Raw genomic sequence first — 21,841 nt, 5'->3', positions numbered from 1 at the left:
TCCAAGACAGCTAAAGACACACAGAGAAGCCCTGTCTAGAAAAACAAAAACAAAACAAAATTCACTAAGCAACTTTTCCGCAGAAAGACTGGAAGAAATACTTTGTAGATATAAAGTATAAAACAATATTTTTATACAAAAAAGACAGGAAATAAACTTGGTTCATTATATTCTATATTAGAAAATGTTAATTATGATAAATAAGAGCTAGAAAACAATTTTTTTTTAATCTTTGAGGTTATCATTTAACAATGTGTACAGTCTTTCTTTTTCTTAAGTTAGATTTTGAAAGCATTTCTGGAAAACAGGTTTTTAAAAAACCATTTAGAACTGGGGTATTCTGCACATGCTAAGAAAGTACTCTTACAGTGAGCTACATCCTAGTCCCACATTCAATATTAAAATTTACAGATAAATGAAAAACTGAAACCCAGAAACTTAAGGTATAATTTCTCTGAGGCCGGAAAGAGGTTAGGGCTTAGGTCACCTGATATTTTAATGTCATTACCTTATATACTTAAAAAAAAAAATCATTCTAAAAAATCCACATTTGGAAATCACCCCAAAAAACACAGTACCACGGCAATGAACTGTCGGTATCTAGTGCTAAATATGCGCAAAAAAAATTTCAAATGTGCTATTACTCTAAATTTTCAATAGCCAAGACCCTCAGCCCCAAGTTTTCTGTTTAATTTGTTTACCTTCTTCTTTCTGTAATATTGATTTCAACGAAGTATTTGTTTAACTGTAATAACCATTTAATTAGGTAGGTGATCCAACAATTCCGGAATTAAAGTAACAGCATATAAGTCTTTTTGGAAATGGAAATAACAACTGTCAACACTGTCAGTACCCCATGGTAACATACCAGGTACCAAGAAAATCCATTAAGTCTTTGCCTCTCTGACACCTACAACCAATATAATCAATATTTAATAAAAATACCAAGCTAGGAATGTTAAACACTTCATAGAAAAACTTACAAACAAAACAAAACGCCCAGTTGGATTTGGATGTACGATGGTTTTTATTTACAACTTTATTGGCAAAAAGGGGAGAACTTTAAACAGCTTTAGTACAGGGCATTGTGGCTGACCCTGTCAGGTTGAACAAGTCCCATCTCAGCGTCCATCTAACTGTCCAGATGTGCAATACTGAACCTGCACATGCAGTTTCCTTTATCAAGTATAGCACTCACCTTTCAGGCAGTCTTTAAAACATATAAATACAAAGGAAAGGAAACCACTCATTAAAAACTGCATCAAATGGAAAGTATTTTAAGTATGACTTTGTTGTTCCTGGAAATAACACATGCCCAGTGAAACCAAAAGCTGGAGAAGCAGTTACACTTCCTACGGGAGAGGACAGTGACAACAACAACCATCTTCTGTAACGACCATTTTCAATTTATCATCAACTACTCTGAACTTACTAGGAGATGTAGTCAAAGTCAGAAGAGAAGACGCAGGGAGAGTATTCCTTTGTGGAGGGCAGTATCCCTCCAGAATCATCACGGGAAATAAACATCCTGTTGATTCTAGATGGCAAAATAATTAACGTAGTCAATTTCGATTACGGCTGATCATGTTGAGCTGACCTAATTTTCTTCCTTGCCTTGTTTGGTGTCATTCTTCCAGATCAAGTGTGTTTAATTCTTCTTCTAGTTCGTCCAGATCTTCCCCAGTGAACAGATTCTCATCCACGGGAACAGCATCGATGGATCCATTCTCTTGTCCCCCCACTCCGCTGTCCTCGTCCAAGTCACTTCTCTCGCCATTTTCAGCCCGGCCTCCAGAAGCTTCACTTAATTTGTTCTCTGAAAACAAAACAAAACAAAATCGAAATCAGTATGACCTAGAAACAAGACAGCATTACAGCAGCAGCCAAGAGCACAGACCTTTCTTCCTTTCCCAGGAAATCCTTCCCTGAGATTCCTGCAGCAAGGGCAGGTCTTCCTTTTCTGAGCTCACCTGTACCAATTACCTGTCCACTAGGAAATCCCATCTGTGTTCCTCACGCGACTCAGTGATTTGGTTCTGAAGCAGCCCATCCCTATCTATTTTGTTAGGACTAAAGGCCACAGAACAACTCCAGCAAAGTGCCTGTGGGGCTCTGAGACCGGGTCTCCAGCACCACATCTAGAGCTCCCAGTGCTTATGCAGCTCTAGCACACAGCTGTGTGCAATGAGACCACAGACGCCGACGCCGCCTCTTGTCCAATGACAACACTTACATAATGACAACTTTTCCTAGCCTTGCTTAAACATTTCTGATCACAAGGTCATGGAGCCCTGAACTCCAGATAATGTCACCAAATCCCTACTCCACTCGATACCCACCTCAGAGCTTGCAAGGGTAAACCACTGTTTTAAGCTACAACGCGTATACTTTCCTAATGAAGATCAGGTGCATTAGTCTTTCCTGGTGCAGCCTGTGCCTTCATTACCATTCCCGTGCTTTCCTCTCACAGCATTCGCAGTCTCGTGGTACAAGGATGCGCCCCAACCTTTCTGTCCACGCGGTCCCCAGAAAGCCTCCCTCCACTCCCACACTGCATCATCACACACTCCCAGGGTTTGTTTCTTTCTCCTCCTCCACTAGGGCCTTTCTGCTTGACACATGTATGTTCCTATTTCTCACACCCTAAAAGCCCCTCCCTGTAACCACACTGCTTCTGACATGTGGTCTGTACTCATCTGTCATCTTCCCTGTTTTCCACACCGCCTTGGTAAAACAGGTACCTTATTCCAGTATCCCTTTGCCTAGCTGCAACTAATAAAATACCTGTAATTCTAGTCGCCCCCACCCCCAAACACAAGCCTCTTATTTTTTCACTCAAGTTCTGTGTTTTTGGTAAGCACTTCTGTTTTTGCCTGTCCCGTAACTCTGGTGTACAGTATGTTCTGATTGTTACTCTATACATCCTGACTAGCTGAGCTCATTCATCCTGACACTAGTGCACATTACTTTCAGCCTGTTTTTGTCTGCAAATAGTTACACAGAATTTTAGAGAATACCATTAAAAAGCTACACCTTCCAATTCGTTTTTGATTTTCTTTTAAGGCATTTAGCCCACGGTTTCAATACCCACTAAGCCATTCTTTTCTACAGCTCTCCCTACATTTTTATTTAGCTAAATGTTCCCATTTCCAGTTCAGAGCCTGCACACATCTGAATTTGCCCAGGCCGGTTTCCTGGTTTCTCTGGAGCCCTGAAAAAGGCAGCATACTCACCATCTCTGTCTGAAGCGTACGTGCTGAATCTTTCGAGACTGGCTACAGTGATACCCGTTTCTTCCACATCCCTCGGGATGTACAGGCTCACGTCTATGTCATTCACACCCACAGAGTCATCAACCTTTAACAACACAGAGGAGGCAAAGTCACTACAAATGAGTTTCCTCAACTCAGTTTTACTCTTGACACATTATCTTCAGGAAACAAAATTACTAATACTAAGAAAAAGACAAAGGATACTGCTTGAAAACTCAATTTCTTCCCCCTTAAACTTTTAGAAGAAAAAAAAGTAGTCACTATTTCTCAAGTTTTCTTCTCTGGAATCATGGTTTGAGAATGACGTTCTTCCAACCTGGGATTCCATTACAACAACACAGGACACGGGCAGACCTGCTGAGAACTGCCAGTGCTGCCTCCTCTTTACCTTTTATCTCCTGCTCTCACCCCTTGACTATTTGGGCAGAACAAATTTTAAACAAAAAAAAAAAAAAATATTTTAAAGGGACAGAAATAGCTTTAAAAAAATCTATTGTAAATAGCACCTAACTGTAGGCACCAAGCATTGTACTAAGTTCTTTTTTATTTTGGTTTTTTCAAGACAGGGTTTTTTTGTGTAGCCCTGGCTGGCCTCAAACTCCAGAGATCTGCCTGCCTCTGAGGTCAAAAGTGTGCGTCACCACCACTCAGCATGTACTAAGTTCTATAAAGAAGGCAACCCTAAAAATAAACACCGATGAACTCATTCTCAGAAGCAGCCTGGGTTAGGAATTACTTACCTGCACTGAGGTTAAGAGTGGAGGTCTAGAGGAAGTTTCTTATGGATGGAACCAGGACTGAACTCCAGAGTCTGACACTGGTGCCCTGAGCCATGCTTCTGTTTTCTCCACCACTTCCCCCAGTAAGATCAACATGCGAGGTCAAAGCCTGGTCTCACCTCATCACCACCTGCTCCCTGAATGTAGCGGGTATCATCTGCCTCCTCGTCATCATCATTAACCAGCTCAGGACGAAATTCAAACACCTCACGACCACTGATCTACAAAGGCACACAAACGGATCATCTCAGGGGAAATGCCATCATTAATATGAGACAAACTACGTAGATTTAAGAAAGACAGAACCATGCATTTTAACAACTATGAGACAGAAGAATGAAGGACCATTGGTCTGAGTCTGGGACATACCACGAGTGCTTTCCCTGCTTTGAAGTCAGCTTTCCGTCTCTCCATATCTTGTTCAAGTTTATCAATTTTTTCTTGTCTTTTCCTTTTCTTCCACGCAAGGAAAGATTCTAGAGTGATTTTGGTAACATTTGGACCTAAGGCAGAACGCTGCAAAGCAAAGAGATTTAAAGTCACTTACAGTTGTTTTAACAGCATTTTTCTTTTAAGGCAGGTAATCCTTTCCCTATGAATGCTCTAAAACATAAAACAGACTAAGCGATGTTACTTTTTGCATGGTAATAGGCTAAACAAGTACCCAGAGACACACACACACAAAGCTTAACACTTTGACGTAAACTTGAGCAGAAAAGTTTGCTGTGAAATAGGTTTTAAAAACATCATAATAAATTCAAGCTTCATTTGTGTTCTTTCAGATGAGAGATAAAACCAAAAGACAAAATCTGCACTTCTCACAGTAATAAGTTAATAAATGGGTATAAAAAAATAAGTTATCCGCTATACATTCAGTGTAGATAGCTCTATATACCACACGCTGATCTCCACAAAGAAGAGGTGGCAGGACACCCACCAGGCATGAAGAGCTAGGAAGTGGTGGAACGAGGGTAAACAGTCGTAACCCTGCTTTACCATTCACACTCCATTACTTTATCTATGTGACAGACAGCACAGCCACTTGAGCGCAGACAATCTTAGTCACTTACATGCACACTGAAGCAAACAATGTTAAATCTAGTGTCCCCAATAATCTCAATGCCCTCCAACTCACACAATCACCTCCGTTGCTGAGCTAAAACAACCAAGATGCTCTTACACACACTACCTCTCCTCTGACTGGACAAACATACCCAGAACCCAGAGGGATGGTTTCACAAGTATGCTAAAAAAGAAAACAGAGCACCAAGCAGAGACCCTAAGCTACATCAATATGAGGTATAAATAAGCATTTAAAATAACCCCATGGTATGAAAACAGTGGTGACTCATACTTAAAAAACAAAGCACCCTACACATTCCTATCATTAAAGTATGTTTGGCTAATGTAAATGGTAAAATTTACATTTAAGATACTCAAGAGAAATTTAAGTACAGAAACTTTAGGAAAAGGGCATAATATTATTTTTCCTTTCTTAACATGCTATTGCCCCCAAGTGGTAAATATCAGAATTTACAAAAATAATTAAAAGTAGCTTTTAAGAGAAAAGATACTTGTTACCTCTCTTTCAATGAGATCTTCTAATGAAATCTCATCTTCTTTCTCTTCTTTCTTTTTGTCTTTCTTCAACACAAACCCAGGAGGAAGTGCATGACGATACATGCAGTTGTCGCCACCTCCAGGACACACCCAAAACCAGCCATACTTGTTGTTTTCAATAGCTTCAAGGAAATGTCTGCACACCTAGAGAGACAGTATGTATGATTCAGAAGTGGTGGTACAGTGTAAATCTACCTCACTTTGACTTGCTTAAGTATACGGAACAAGTAACAATACTTGTATCCTAAGGCTAACTTATGTACAAAGCACACTTTTACATAAAAATATTTGAAAATGTATCTAATACAAAATCAGGCCTGGTGGTTCACTCCTTTATAATTCCAGCCCTCAGGAAGCCAAGGCAAGAACTGTTTAAGAGTACAAGGCCAGCCTCGGCTGTAGTGTGAGACCCTGTCCCCAAAAATAAGCCAGGAGCTAGAGAGATGCTCAGTAGTTAACGTCAGGAGGCTTAAAACTGCCTGTAAGTCTGGCTCCAGAGGCTCTAACGTGGTCTCTGGCTTCTATAGGCACTTGTAGTCAATGTGCACGTACCACACGCAGACACTACTGCTACACATATTGATTAAAACCAAACCATGTGATATAAACAGCAAAATCTAGAGCCTCTACTCTGATGTTTCCCAGTTAGCCTTTGTAATATAATCCTCCAAGGCCTAATTTTTAAATCAGCCCCAAAATCCAGCCCAAGGTCTAACTCCTAGCACTACAAGGCACAATAAGGAAAAAACAAAACAAAACCCAAACCCTATGCAATAATGACACAAACCCATCGGGATCACGTAATTAAACAGGCAACTCTGTACGTGAGTCATAAGGGTACAAGGCTCAAAGGAACACAACAGTGACCCTCAATTGCAGAGGGCAGAGTGCAACTGCGCTAAAGCATCAGGCAACACCTCCACAAATAAAATCACCAGTATCCGTCTTCCCAAGAAGGCAAGGAGTGCATACGAAGCAAACTCCTGCGTCCTCTAGCAGGGCAGAATCTTACTGGGCATGTACCCAGGACACAGACGCATGCATGTGAGAAGAGAAGCTGAGGAGGTACCCGAATTTTTAAAGGCAGACTTTCCAGAACTAGAGTCACTACCTTATTTGGAATTCACATGCAAAAGTATTTTTGACCTAGTAATTGAAATCAACCAATTAATTAGAAGGGTTGGCTTAACAAGCCTACTTCTTCCACTACTCACAAGACAGACGATTCTTAGCTAAGTATGTATTGTATTACTCCTGTGCTTTTGAGATAGTCTATTTATTTAGCCTGGTCCCATATGGAATGTACAATCTACCTATTGGGATTATAGGTATATGCTACCATGTTCAACTATGCTAACCCATAGTTAAGGAAGCAAAATCACGCCAGAAAATTGCATTTAGGAAACTTTATAAGTTATTCAGCTTTTAGATCAATTTTGCTAAAACAATTAATTTAATTAAAAAGTGAAATTTGTAAATTCCAAAAAATAAAGCTTATGTTGGTGAAATGTAATTTTCTAATACTCTACAATCCAGTAGAAAACATCAATACCTTGCCATAAAATTCTCCCTAATAATAAATGCCACAGCAACTCAATTCAAGAAAAGGACATACTATTTGAGTTTTTGGTTTTTTCTTTTCCGCCTCACCATGCTTCTTGTTTACTACTTCTTCCAGCTTTTTCTCATCCCAATTATCCATAGTATCTAAATAAAAAGACACAACAAGCAATTTTTATCTCCTGCTCTACTATATAGGTAGGCCTCTAAGCAGAGTACACAACACTGAAATATTCATAATGTAACAATTTTCTCTGAAGCAGCAAAGACAGCATGCATACACAATATTGCAAATTATCCACCCACGCTCCCTAAGTAGTTTAGATAAATGAGACCTTATCACAGGAAAGAAGACAGCCAAATCCAAATTAAACCACTATATTCTAAGCACCATTTACTTACTCTGTGCAAACCCCCAACTGTGCTTTACAAACATACTAGTCAATACTGCATTAATATGTTACTAAGTAGTAAGAAACAAAAAAGGGGACTTTTCAACTTTAAGAGAAAGTTAAGAAATACCTTTTTCAAGTTCTTCATCTCTGGCATCAATGTAAACACTTCGTTTTTCACACTTTCTCTCCAAAGTGAGGTCATGAGAGAACTTACATTTATCTCCTTTAGTACACTGCCCTTGTTTGAAGAATGCACACACCACAGATTTGGGATCTGCACCTGTATCCAACAGGAAGGACATCTATTATTACAGGCAGGTAATCCATTTTCGGGACCCCGTTACTACTGCAGAGTGTTGGCCGTTCCTTCTTTGTGTCCCCTATCTCCCATCGTTCTTATAGGTAGCTCGTATCTGGGATTATTCCTGTCTAACTTACTATTTTCTATTTACTAATGTAAGAGAAAGTATCACTTAGAGGTCTTTGGTTAGATATTTCTTTAAAGTTCTTTACATAGCATTTTAGCTATTTGTTTTTCTTTTATAAACAAAGGAAGTGGCAGAAGTGAAGAGCAAACATAGCTGTTATTCTAGTTCCTTGGCTTTGGAGTCAGTAAGACAGGAGGCAAAGAAAAACACAAATGGAAGACTACTGCCCCAAATATGCATGTGAGTTATAATTTATAAAACCACAGCCTTGTCTTGGCTCCCAAAGACCACCCCCACTGGGCTGAAGAGATGGCTCAGAGGTTAAGAGCATTGACTGCTCTTCCAGAAGTTCTGAGTTCAATCCCCAGCAACCACATGGTGGCTCACAACCATCTGTAATGAGATCTAGTGCCATCTTCTGGTGTTCAATACATGCAGGGTGTATACATAATAAATAAAAATCATAAAACAAACATCACCCCCATTAAAACACAAAGAACAGAACTTCAGAAAACTAGCACATTGTTTTCATTTTCTTAAGATAACGTCTTGCTGTTTAGCTTTGGCTGGCCGTGAACTCATAAAGATCTGCCTACCACTTCCTTCTAGGCCCTAGGATTAAAAGTATGTATTACCATGTTAGGCACAAATCACATAAAAAAGAGAGAGAAATTGTGTGAGTGCTGGCCTGCATGCATGCGTGTGTACCTGAGGTGGCCAGGGTGCTGGAGACTGAGACCAGGTCCTTTCTAAGAGCAAGAAACGTCACTCCAGTTCTGCACAAATCAAGTTTGCAACACGAACTATATTTGATAAAAACAGCACCTGACATTAAATTTTACCTTTACTTATCTTCTGTGCGGCCACTACAGGCTTGAACAGCTCATTCAGCTCCTGCAGCTCTTTCTTCTTGTCATCTTTCTTCAGCTTCTTCTCAGCTTCACTTTGTGCCACCTGCATTTCCAGGTTAAAAATGTAAATCTGATTGCTTATACAACTGTTTCCACTATACAGTAATTACTACCTAACAAAGACATTTGTATATTTATATTATTCACTCTTTACATTAAGTGGCTTACATATTAGATATTGTGGTTAAACTATTAAAATTGATAAGCTCTGTAACAAATTCCTTTTTGTACTATAATTAGGCACCACACATAATTAAAATGCCATTCAAAACTAATGAGTTCATGGTAACAAACAAATATTAAACACTTAACCCTGGCATTTAACAAATACTTTTCAACTGAAATATATTTCTTTTCAGTGAAAACAACTTAAACTCTAGAAATACGAGCACATTTTGATATGAGATGAAAAGAGCCCGACATGGTCAGTAACGACCACAAGCCAGAGTGGTGGGGAGAACAGAAGACACAATGCACTCATAGTTCTAGAACATGCTTCACATACCTAATATGATCAGTGTATTCATCTAAAACATTTATACCTCAGCCCCTATATTAGAAGACACAATACAAGATGCTTATTTAAGGAATACAGACATACAACTATAATACAATATACACAGAACTCTGAAAACAAAGAATGTTGATATGCTTAGAAATTAGATCGAGCTGCTAACTTTTAGAGGAGCGCTATCAACAGGAAAGGAATGTAAGGGAACCTGCCACTGAACACACCATGGGCAAGTTTGGATCTCACCAGCAGGCGAGAGACTGGAACTTAGTAGTTTAAAGTAACCAGATCAGGTACAGAGTAGCAAGGCACGAAGAAAGCAAAGAATCTCCTGCAATTGTAGACAGGAAGGCACTAGGGACTTGAATAGGCATAAGTAAAAAAGGAGAAGAAAAGCATTTAGGAAGCAGAACTAAGGACGAGGAGAATTAGCATATGCACTAAGTGCTGCTGAAAAAGACAGGGAATACAGGAGGAACAGGTTTCAGGGCAGGAGGTGGAGCACGAAATGCTTACAGAGCATCTGGGCGGAGCTGTTTAAAGGAGCTGCACTGGACACGGTACCAACTCCACTGCAACTCGACAGGGCCTGGTCTGAGACAACACAGAACCTAGTCTGTTAAAGAGACTCAAGAAACAGCAGCAAGAAAAAGAAATCAGTAAGAAGAAAATGTGTTCAAAAAGAAAAACCAAAACAAACCAATGCAACAATTAGGTCATTCCAAGTTCTGACTTCAACTACATAGTAGAAGTGTTTAAACAACAACAACAAAATCATTCTGCTTTCCTTTATAACACAGTACACTTTGCTGGCTGGGCTCATCTCCTATGTAGCATCTAGAAGAATATACTGGAGGCCATAAACCACTGGGACAGAGTAGCACAGGCCACTTAGTACTTATGAGGCTGAGGCAAGAAGAGAAATCAAGCAAATGTTACATCAACGTGGTTGTCTTTCTAGTCCACAAACACCTGGCCTATGAGGTTCAAATTTAAAATGCTTGGGCTCCCTTTTACAGAGCTGCCGAATGAAGCTCGGCAGTGGCAATCAGCCAGTCCCTACTCACTCGTCTTCTGCTCTCTCTGCAGGCTCACAGTCCCACTGTGCATGCACGGGGGAAGCTGTATCCCTAGCACACTCCCTCAGGCTCCTGGGTAAACTGTCAGCATAGCAGCTCCCTGGACATGGAACGAGGAAGGGGCCCTCACAGGCCCTGACAGCTGTTTAGGGGAACTGTGGTGCACACCCCCTGGGAGAGATGTCTGGGAAATAACTAAGAGCAGAGTCATCTTCCACAGCACACAACCCAGGGTAGGACCTCAGGTCTGGGTCTACAAATAGCACTGCTGCTCAGCTTCAAAATAATATGTGGTAATTAGGTACTCTATATTCAATGCTAGGCCAGTTAAAATATCATACTGAATGCAGTGACATACTTAAGAAGCTCATGAATTTTTTAACATTGCTAGGTCTATTAAATCAGAAACAACACTCAAATGACTAGGAAGATGTCAGAGTAAGAGGAAATGTATTGCACGGGAGTTAAAGTTCTTTAATAACCAGGAGAACCCTACAAGGGACAAGTGCCCTTCCACCGCAAAATAAAAACTGATGTATGAGAACAACTTAAAGTCATGTAACGAAAAAGATCCAACCCAAGTCGGGTGTGTCCAAGGCTTAGCATACAGCTATCCTTTGGTAACTCTGGGCAGTGAGTCTAGGCCTCTTCCAGATGCCCAAATCTGTGATAGCTCACATCCCTAGAGTATTACTGATAAGATAATGATACTGATAATACAATGTAGGCTATCTAAATCATCTCACTCATTGCTTAGAAACAATACCTGAGCACCTTCTCAGTACAAACATGACCATCTTATTAGATCTAAAGACATGGCAATGATGTACCTTTTCTTTAAAAAAGAAAACAGACGTATTTTGAACTTTAGCTGTTTCAGCCTGAAGACACTCTTATTGAACAAAGTAAAGCCAGCGCTTTGAAAGAACACTATGGTCTGGCTCTAGAGTAAAACTGTGCCGCGAGGGGAAAGAGACAATGATTCGGAGACAGCATGGAGAGAAATGGGTTCTAGGCAAAGATTAGTAATCTAACAGATATTATGCTGATATTCTCAGACTAAAAAAATTATAGTTAAAAATATAGTTGAGAATTTCTCTTCTATGTCCAAAGAGTGTTACCAAGAATTAAGGAAAAGATATTTAAAAAGAAAATTTAAAAAAATAAAGACCATATTTATAAAACCTTAAAGGATGAAAGGTCTAAAGAATTCAAAGAAAAAGAGGCTAAATTTCTGAACAAGTTATCAATTCTTATATAAGAACAAATATCTCAGAAGCAGCAAGAATAAAAAGGAGACATCATAGCTAACATATACGTCTAGGTCACTCACCATAATAAAAATCAATGTGATAATGACCTAGCCAACAAAGAGTAGAAGAGAAGAGAGAATCCAGAAAGAGACCCTAATGTATCAGTAGTTATATTCCAGTTCAGTGGCAATATGATGCCGGATCAAGTAGCTATTCAACTTTAAAGATAATCTTACAAATACATAAAATATAGGACAAAGTATAGACTGCAAAAAAGGAAGCAACCAGAAAACAAATAGATAAAACAAAATCTAAGAAACTAAGAAAATTGTGCAAAACAACCCAGCAGAAATTGAGATAAAATTACAGTACAGCAAAAGAGAGATGAGACAAATCATCTGCAATGTTAAAAGTATTTTACAAATTTGTAAGAAAGGCAGGGTGGTGCACACACCTTTAATCCCAGCACTCAGGAGGCAGAGGCAGGCAGATCTCTGTGACCTCGAGGCCAGCTTGGTCTACAGAATGAATTTCAGGACAGAACTCACAGTCACAGAGAAAACCTGTCTGGAAAAACCAAAAAGTAAGAGAAAGGCAGACAGTATTTGAGTAGTTGGCCAGGACAGGGGAGTCACAGAGTAAAATGACAAGTACATGAGGAGACCCACTCTACCCAAGGAACACAATGAAATGTCACCTAAGGCTTATTATTGGGGAAACACTAAGAAACCTTAGCATCTAGTACATACAGGAGATGAGAGAGGGAACTGTTACTCCACAGAATCTGCTCAGATAAACTTATTAGAGCTCAGGGTCAGAGAGATGGCTCAGTGAGTAAAGACATTTGCGGTCAATCCTGAAGAACTCACTTCAGCTACTGGAATCTACACCGTGAAGACAGAGAACCAACTCTCCTTGCAAACTGCACTCTGACCCACAGACAAGCAACGTGGCATGTGCACTCACATACACAAAATAAAATAAACAAAATTCTGAGATAGATGGTATATTCTATTACGCCTATCAGAAAAATACAACAATTTAAATTATTTACCTGACGTGGATTCTGCTGACCAAATTTCACCTGATGAGTGACAGCCTTAATAAACTTCTGTTGCTTTGCTCCTTTCTTATTCTTTAGACCAAAAGTTTTGTCCTAAATGGGAAAGAACAGAAATATTTTGATAAATTACTATCTTTTCAATGATATACGCACTTATTGATATGCAAAACAAGACTTTTTTAAAAATAAGATTTCTTTTTATTTTAGTACATATTTGTTTTGCCTGCATGCAAGTCCATGTAACTGCCAAATGTATACGGTACCCGCGGAGGCCAGAACAGGGTGTCGGGAAGTCAACCTGGGTCATCGGGAAGCACATCCAGTGCTCCTCACATGCTAAACCATCCCCAGCCCCAGGAAACAGATTCTTTATGTCACAAAAATACGTAAAATATTACAGCCCCAGGCAAAGGCAATGCATTACTATGACCAAAAGCAACTAGGGGGGTGGGATGGGGAGGACTGCTGCCTACTGGGCTATTCCACACTCAGGATCACCAGCTTACAGGGTGGCACTGCCCAGAGAGTTAGGCCCTTCCACATCAATTACCAATCAAGAAAATGAGGTCACTCTTGGAGTGCACTTCCTCATTGAGGTCTTCCCTAATAACTGTGGCCTGTGTCCAGCTGGCCTAACAAGTAGCCAGCACAACGAATATGAACGTGTGTCACTCAAAACATCAACTAGGACCATTGCAATTTAATGCCAACTGACAACTGTCACCGCCACCATTCGGCTGACTGTGCTGTCTTCTTCCTCAAGATGTTTCAGATCATCAGGTCTTTGGGAACTGCGGAGGAGTTATACTGGAAAAAGTCATCCCACAAACAAGCTGAGGGAAATGCTGTGAAGAAAGTATTCTTAGATTCTTTCGCAGTGCTGGTAGAATCCAAAGCAATGAGCATATAAATCACAAGATATCTTAGCATCCCCTTTAGTTGAGGGGATATACACAGCACTTTCAAAACTCAAGGGCTCTCAGGATGCACGTTTGTACCCCTTGAAAACTTTGAAAACTTCTATCTGCCACACTTTAAATGTGACTTTATTTGAAAACAAGTCTTTGTGGATATAATCTCCCAATGAGGTTACACCGAGAGAAGGCAACGTGAAGACAGCAGAGATGAACACAAACACAAAGATTGCTAGATGACATCAGACACCAGGAAGAAGCCAAGGAGAATCCCCCTTCCCCAGTTGCCTTCAGAAAGGGGTCATGAACATGTTGATGTGGATTTCAGACTTCTTTATCCAGAATGGTGGAAAAAAAACCAAGCAGTCTAGTAACAGTTTTGGGTAACTCGTTACAGCAGCCCAAAGAAACTAAAACAGTGAGATTGGCACTAACAGGGATGGCTGGCACTACCATCTGAACTGTTTCACTTAGGTAGTGTCATTTTCCTGCAAGGATCTGGCTAGGAGAGAAACAAGCCTGACTACAGGGCAGAGAAGGGAACAGGTGGGAGACAGTTATTGCACAGATCGTTCTCAGGACCATTTCCTTTGTTCTCCTGGGAGGTGGGGAAGACAGGGCTTACTATGTAGCCCAGGATAGCCTTGACTAATCTTGCCTCACCTTCTACCACACACTACCACACCCGGCTTCAGCCTTACATTTTAACCAATTTCCCCAAAGCCTCTGTGCGTGTGCAGTGTTTGTAGAAGAGTGCCACCTATCCTCTAAGGAACACACTCCTGTCTGTTGTGGTAGCCCCTACTGAGTCAGGGTAAGCATTACCTGGTAGCTACTCTAACATCTCTAGTCCAGCTTTCAGCCTCTCACTTTCCTATGTAGTGTCTCCTAGAGCTGAGCCTTCCAGAACCCTCTTCACAACAGAGAGCGCTCAGTCCTGCCTGTGTTCTACATAAGTCACCAACCCATCCATGAGCTGCCAACCTTCACATGTGGATGCTCAACATTATAGATGGCTCCAACCTCAAAACAGAATTTGTATTTTTCCTTCTCATTCTCTTGCTTATGAGTGGTTTCACAGAATGCAAAAAAAAAGTATTCTGAATTATCTGAAAAGCTTTAAGTCTGAAATAACAAACACTATTGAATGAACTATCTGAAATCCTATAACATAACACAATCTTTTTAGTACCTTAAACTCAATACAGTCTTTCAATGTTTCTAACAGTAAAAAGCTCAAAGGTGTTTTGATTCTAAAAGGTTACTTCTCACTGGTAAATACCGCTTTATTCCTTACCATGTACTTAAAGTTTGCTTTACCTTTACTTACCTAAATGTCTGCTTGTGTTTTAATATCCCAGCACGGTATTACAAAACTCTGCACACATACTCCATAGCTTATGTATATGAAAAAGTAAACACATAAGCTGAAATTGCTCTTTATCAAGCTTTTAATAAATGGCATCCTCTGTTTTTGCAAAAAGCTTAATATTCTAGCCAATTCCAGGGTATGATGGTCAAGGGTCCTGTGACAGATGGAAGATTAATTTAGGTATGAACCAAGTATGAAACACCCTACCTTCTTTGTACAGTACGAGCTATCATGAGTGAAAGGAGAATATAGGACCAACAATATCTAAAATGCTTTGCCCTACATGCAAGTACAGAGAAGCAATAAACCATGAATAAATAAAATTGGATAGTAAACCATATACTGACATTTTTTTAATGAAATATTTAAGCAAGAAAAAAACCAGGCAGCTTGAGAACAACAGACTTCCAATAGCAGTTCCTAGGAGAGGTATGTAATTCCAGACCTGAAAAGGAACACAACAACAAAACACAAACAGACAAAAACCCCAGCAAGCTTCCAGGTTTAACTACACTGCTTTAGGACTTAATTAACCAGTTTAATTAATAATTTATTTCCGGAGAAGAAAATTGTTTTCTATATATAAAGGGCACACATTTACTTAGCATCTTCCTGAATACAGACAGAAACACACACACACACACACACACGCACACACACTCTCTCTACTGAATCTTCTTCACAGTCCTACGACGTCTTCCTACAGCCATAGAAGCTCTGACATGTTCCCAAGCTGTTTAAGAATATAACATAAGAGTCAAACTGGGCTGGGTAACTGTGTCCTAGGAAAAGTGAGTCTAACCCTGGGTATGAATTAAAGATTTGCTAATACTGAGGCACTACAGAAAGTACCTGACAGCAAGGACTTGTGGGGCCTGACCTTCTGGGTTTAAATCCTGACTTCCTGCTTGCCAGTTCAGTATACCTTGGGCAAGTTATTTAACCTTTGTGCCTGTTATCTTAACTGTATAAGTGCTAACACTTATCTGAAACAAACAAAGGTGCTATGTATCACTTATATACAAAGTTTTTCCCTTCTTCAAAATACTGAAAAAACTGTGTCTAGCTCAATACTTGTCAACTATAAAATGACATATTTAAATTAAGAAGTATCTGATCTAAGTTCTTGCTCCTCCCACCATCAAAACCTACATTTTTCAGAGTCCTGGTTAAGTCATAGATAAGATGGTTTACCAAAAGCACCCCCTACACACACACACAAAGCCTAGACTGGCATAAAACTGGGTATGTAGCTGAGGATGACCTTGAACTTCCCATCTACTTGCTTCTATCTCCAGAGTGCTAGAATTACAGAAACACACCACAATGTCCAATGTGTGGTGACAGAGTAACCCAGGACTTCATGTGTGCTAGGCAGGCACTCTACCTGAGTGACAGCTCCCGTTACAAAAAGCCTTCTGAAGAGTACATTCTGAATAATACTGGTACACCTTAAAAGTAGGGTGGTTTACGACCCAAACTATGTCAATAAAGCCTTTCCTCGGGCTCTGGACAAACTCTTACCCAAGAGTTGACATGGATTTGGGAGCGGGAACGTACTAGGGAGGAAAAGGTTTCAGTGACTCCCATAAAGCTAGGAAAACACCGCATGTTTAAGGTTTCAAACATCAGTTACAAGGAAAGAAGGAAGAGTATGTTTCCGTGGGTGAATGGAGAAGCAGAATGCAAAGGAGTCAGAAAAGAGGCGGTGTGGAGAGGACTGCTTCGGAGCCTCCACCCTCCTCATTCCAGATCTGACCCACAACGCTGACCTTTCCTCTTCTGAGCCTTAAGCAGTCCTGCTCCCTTCACAGGCCAGCTCCTGCTCCTTAAAGGAAGCAGGAGAGTCAACTCTGACAGTGTTCCAAGGTTAAGTGGGTTCTGGAATCTATTATCTGGGACCCTAGGGTAGACAGAGGCTGACATTGTATTAACTTGGTGGTTTTGTCTCCAAATACACAACATAATGGATTTTGTTGTCTATTTATAAATGGACACTTTGCAACAGATTAATTGAGCTGCCAGCAATCAACAGCTTCTACATCCTCCTTTCAAACCTCGGTCCTCTCTGCAGAGGTCTCCATGGTAACTATTCTGCAGTGCTCCCATGCCCAGGGGAACATACATTCCTTACTTGTTTGCCCTAAACCCAAAGACACTGCCAACCCAAACCAATGATTATACTTAGTCTTCTTTTGTTCTGTTTTTTTTTTTTTAAAGATTTATTTTCATGCGCCTATATGTTGTCTATGTGAAGACACCAGATCCTTCACAACTGGAGTTTGACAGTTGTGAGCTACCATGTGGGTGCTGGGAACTGAACCTGGATCCTCTGCAAGAGAGGCCAGAGCTCTTAATCACTGAGCCATCTCTCCAGCCCCCCTTTCTTTTATTCTTTAAAACAGGGTTTTATATTATAGCCAACGCTGTCCTCAAACTTGAAATCCTTGTGCCTTAGTCAGGCTTCTGGCTCTGCCTGGTCTATGATCAGACAGTTTGTTGCTCAAAGTATCATTTTGGCTCTAAGAAAACAAATATTATATACTGTCTGGGGACCACATGTGAACGGAGAATAAACTTGAACCACTGTCTGAAGACGACACATACTCATACAAGTGACCTCCGTGATCCCCGGACAGTTTAAAGGAGGAAGAGGGGAAAATGCAGACAATTTTCTTTTCTTACAAAAATCAACAGAGGGCTGTTTTACATGAAATTTGACTAAGGAGCCAAAATATACGCTGAACTACCACTGAAGTCATCAAGACATGGTTGGGTCTTAGAGAAATTCAAACAAATCAGATCAGGCTTAATTCCATTTCTCTATCAGCATACTTTCAATCAGGTAAACGGTGGAGTTTTTTGTTTTTGTTTTTTTTAAGAAAATGCATTTATCTTTGAAGATGTTTTCACTAATGGAAACTAAGGTGGATTTCTCTTTACTTCAAAAACAAAAATATAATCACCAAACAGACTCTTCTTGACTAGGACTGCAGGCAGTGGCAAACTGTAACCCTGGAGTGTGTGATGTTTGGGCACAACACCCAGGAAAAGCAACAATCTTGTTACAAGATGAATGAAGCCAAAATAGATGAATGAATTTTAGGGGAAATAGAACACTATAAATAACTTTGACTTTTTTGCTTTTTGTTTTTCAAACAGTGTTTCTCTGTATAGCCCTGGCTGTTCTGGAACTCACTCTGAGGACCGGGCTGTCTTCCCACTCAGAGATCGGCACCACCACTTTAAAGAAATAGCTTAGTCTTATTAATTAAAAGTGGTTAAAGCTCTATATTCTCTGAAGTGTATCTAACTTTTACAGTCTTGTGGTCTCTATTTTGTTGGTTCAACTGCAGAATGCTCTCTTGGAATGCCCTTTGTTGGCACAGCACTGAACTGCCATTGGATTTTAGGTTCCCAAATCCTGTGAAGATGACAATTATTTTGCTTTCCTTTCCATCTTTCTTTTTCTTTTCACTGAGACAGGGTTTCTCTGTGCAGCCCCAGCTGTCTTAGAACTCCTCTGTAGATCAGGCTGGCCTTGAACTCACTGAGATCTGCCTGCCCCTGCCTCCAGAGTGATTCAAGGCCTGCCCCACCACCGGGCAACAATTATTCTGCTTTCAAATATTTTGGTTATGACAGTCTTACAACAGAGTTACAACAGCCAGGATTATTATTGTCTTCACAACAATTTTATTTAAGTCAGCCAACTTTAACTATGTGCAATGGCAATTGTACAATTGGACTTGGAGAAGGGAACTCTGGGGAGTCTCTCTGCTATCTTCCACGGCTGTAACAATCAAATGTTGAAAAACAAAAATAAGCAAACATCGCATTCCAAAGCATTCATTCTGGTGTTTTACTAAATACGAACCTATACAGGGCTACCTTTTATTCAGATCTGTTATGCTGTAAAACGGTCACTGCTTTTCCCAACTACACCCCGAACCTATGAGGTACCATTTGTTTTTAAGGACAAGGAGGATTAGTAGGAAAGATCTCACAAAGAGATGCACGTCATTTTCCGAATGTCAGACATGGCTAATCATTTTAAGAAAACTCACGTATATAATCGCTGTAAACCTACCGAGGAACATTTATGAACTTATCCCTTGCATCGCCCACTGAAGGCCTACACGTTTAATGCACTCAAAGTCGCTGTGTGTGTGTAGATAAACTGGGAGCACCGTCATCAACACAGCCTACACAGGTAATTCAGAACCGGAATTAAATACTCTGGACAAGACTGCTGGGTTACCCTGTGCTTGACCCTAAAGTTTCCAGATGGACCAAAAGGGAGGAGAAAAAAAGTCAATTCTGTTGCGCTTGAAAACGAACAGAGCTACGTCTCAGTGTGATAAAGGAAATACAAACGCCAGCGGTGTGAGGCCTGTGGGAAGGGGCCGTCCAGAAGGACGCTCAGCCCTGCCCCTTCAGGCACAGCCCCGGGAACCGCTGCAACCCCGGAGCAAGGGAGGCCGGGCCGGGGTCAGCGGGAGGCCGAGGGGCTCGGGCGGGGACGGGGCCCACCGGGCTGGACGCCGACACGTGGCCCCGGGAGCGGCGCTCGGCAGCGGGGCTCGCCCCGGCCCCGCGCGGGGAGAGAGAGGGGGGAAGGGTACGCACCTCGATGATCTTCTCCTTCTTCTTCTGCTCCGCCTTCTTGCTGCCCCCGGCCTGAGCCTGTTTCTTGGGGGGCATCGCGGAGGAGGCGGGGGCGCCGAGCCGAATGCGGCGCGGATGGCGACCGTCGGGGCGTCCGGCAGCGCGGCGGGAGCAGGAAGACCCGGCCGCCGCCGCAGCGCACGGAAAGCGACGCGCTCATTCGCCGCCCGGATGCGGCCTTTGCGACAGGACGCCGCCGCGCGGCATTGTGGGGCGGGAGCAGAGGCGCCCCCCCTCCCCGGAAGTGCGGCTGCGCGTGCGCTCCGGCGCTCGGGATCTGGAGGGGGGCGTGGAGAGGACGTGGGAACGGGCAGGGGTGACCGCGCGGTCCGTGGGGCTGGAGTCGCCGTGCGTCCGTGCACCCCTGCTAGTCCTACATAGCTCAGGAAGCGGTTGCAGCCATTCTGAACTGCAGGGGCAGTGCTGGAGTTCGGCACCTTCAATATCAAACAATATGAAGGAAGAGTTTCCTTTGCACGTCGCAGATGTGGACTCCTACACCATGGAGCCTTCCATCTCTTGAAGTCCTGTAGTAACTTTAGGTTCTAGGGGAAGGCCTTCACTATTCCCGAAAGCTACCATTTTGCTGTGCTGAAGTCTTATCAATATGGGCTAAGCCCAGTTGAGCTTGGTTTAAGTGCTGGGTAAATTCCGTAACGAATTGGTGCACGGTTTCACTCATTACAGCTACACTGAAGGGCGAAGGGGTAACTGCTAGCCCCTTTTTTTAATAGGTGAAATCCAGAAGGGAAGCTGCTTAGGTTTATGGTAACGTCGGAGACAAGGATTTCAGCCCGGACAGTCTTGCTTCAGGGCCTGTGTTTTTGTTGTAGTCTAAATCAAAATTACGACTTGTCGTTGATATGTAAGTCTATTAGTATTTGCACAGCCAAAACACATACTTTAAAAAAATACGGAGTTAACGACAGTTCTTTTGCATACTTACTGTTTTAAAGAGAGTTATTCATTTTTCATTATTTTTCATAAGGAGAAAACTGCTACTTTGGGCAGGGGTGGCACCTAGTGCCACCACGGGGAGGTGGACGGTGGAGGAGGAGTGTTCACCTGGTGGCAGCGGAAACTAGGAGAGACTTAGGGACGGGGTTTCCAATATTCCTTTTAAGGCTCCAATGACCTGACTTTCCTTGACCCTTTATGTCTTCCACTCCCCCAGGAGCGCCACCCAGGCCAACAGGGGCTGTGGTGGGACTCTGCGACAGTTTACTTTCTGAAGTGAACTAAGACTTCCTATAAGGGTAGAATGCAGCGATCTTAATTTCTTCCTTTCTGGTGATTCCTTTAATGTCATTATTAACTTCTGAGGATTTTTATTGGCAATCATTCCAATATAAATAGGGAATTGAGGGCAAGTACACTCTGACAATCATAGTTGAAGAGTTGTAGTTCACTACCCTTGCTGCTCTTGGTTTCTTGTTTGTTTGTGGGGTTTTTGTTTGTTTGAGACAGGGTTTCTTTGTGTGGCCCTGGCTGTCCTGAAACTCACTCTATAGACCAGGTTACCCTCAAACTCAGAGATCCAGCTGCCTCTGCCTCCTGAGTGTTGGGTTTAAAGGTGTGCACCGCCACAGCCCTGCAATGCCAACCCAAAGACCGCGGCAGTCTCCTCCATTCTGTAGACCAGGCTGGCCTCGAACTCAGAGATCGACCAGCCTCTGCTTGCCTTTGCCTCCTAGTGCTGAGGATTAAGGCCAGTGCCATCACGGCCTACAGTTGTTCTTGGCTTCTAACTAAGCCGTGTTAATTCTGGACGCTGTGGCCAATATTCCCAATACATTCCTTCTGAATGGAAATTACAGTTGGTTTTAGTTGTGTGTAACCCAAACCTGTTATGAGCTGAATTGTGTTCCCAAAATTCAAAATTTCCACAGCCTCTACTAGTTCAGAATGTGACTGTATTTGGAGATAAGAGCATTCTAAAGAAAATAGTTACGTTGCAATGAGATTTTTAGGGTAGACCCTAATCCAATCTAAATGTCTGGAGTTCTTTTTTTTTTA

At 41.6% G+C, this 21,841-nt stretch overlaps 1 protein-coding gene across 1 annotated transcript; it reads right to left on the bottom strand.

The window, feature by feature from the left end:
• Positions 1-1,003: 1,003 nt before the first annotated feature.
• Positions 1,004-20,013, bottom strand: Zc3h15 (zinc finger CCCH-type containing 15). Its single transcript, XM_041639823.1, has 10 exons — positions 19,787-20,013; positions 12,863-12,964; positions 8,897-9,008; positions 7,754-7,906; positions 7,287-7,378; positions 5,633-5,815; positions 4,421-4,567; positions 4,171-4,272; positions 3,234-3,357; positions 1,004-1,816 (listed from the first exon to the last, which is right to left on the bottom strand). The coding sequence occupies exons 1-10, from the start codon at positions 19,859-19,861 to the stop codon at positions 1,626-1,628; spliced, it is 1,281 nt and encodes a 426-aa protein (XP_041495757.1). The 5' UTR covers positions 19,862-20,013; the 3' UTR covers positions 1,004-1,625.
• Positions 20,014-21,841: the final 1,828 nt, after the last annotated feature.

This window comes from Microtus oregoni, unplaced genomic scaffold, assembly GCF_018167655.1.
Source record: "Microtus oregoni isolate MIOR12 unplaced genomic scaffold, Mior012 000060F_ref0000265, whole genome shotgun sequence".
In the NCBI taxonomy this organism is placed as follows: domain Eukaryota; kingdom Metazoa; phylum Chordata; class Mammalia; order Rodentia; family Cricetidae; genus Microtus; species Microtus oregoni.
This window is presented reverse-complemented; position numbering and strand designations above follow the sequence as displayed.

Excerpts from the sequence above, each read along its gene's own strand:
- Zc3h15 (XM_041639823.1), bottom strand. The coding sequence starts at position 19,861 with ATGCCCCCCAAGAAACAGGCTCAGGCCGGGGGCAGCAAGAAGGCGGAG. Across the intron at positions 12,965-19,786 it reads AGAAGGAGAAGATCATCGAG|GACAAAACTTTTGGTCTAAA; the intron begins GTGCGTACCCTT and ends TTTCCCATTTAG. Across the intron at positions 3,358-4,170 it reads AGGGAGCAGGTGGTGATGAG|GTTGATGACTCTGTGGGTGT; the intron begins GTGAGACCAGGC and ends GTGTTGTTAAAG.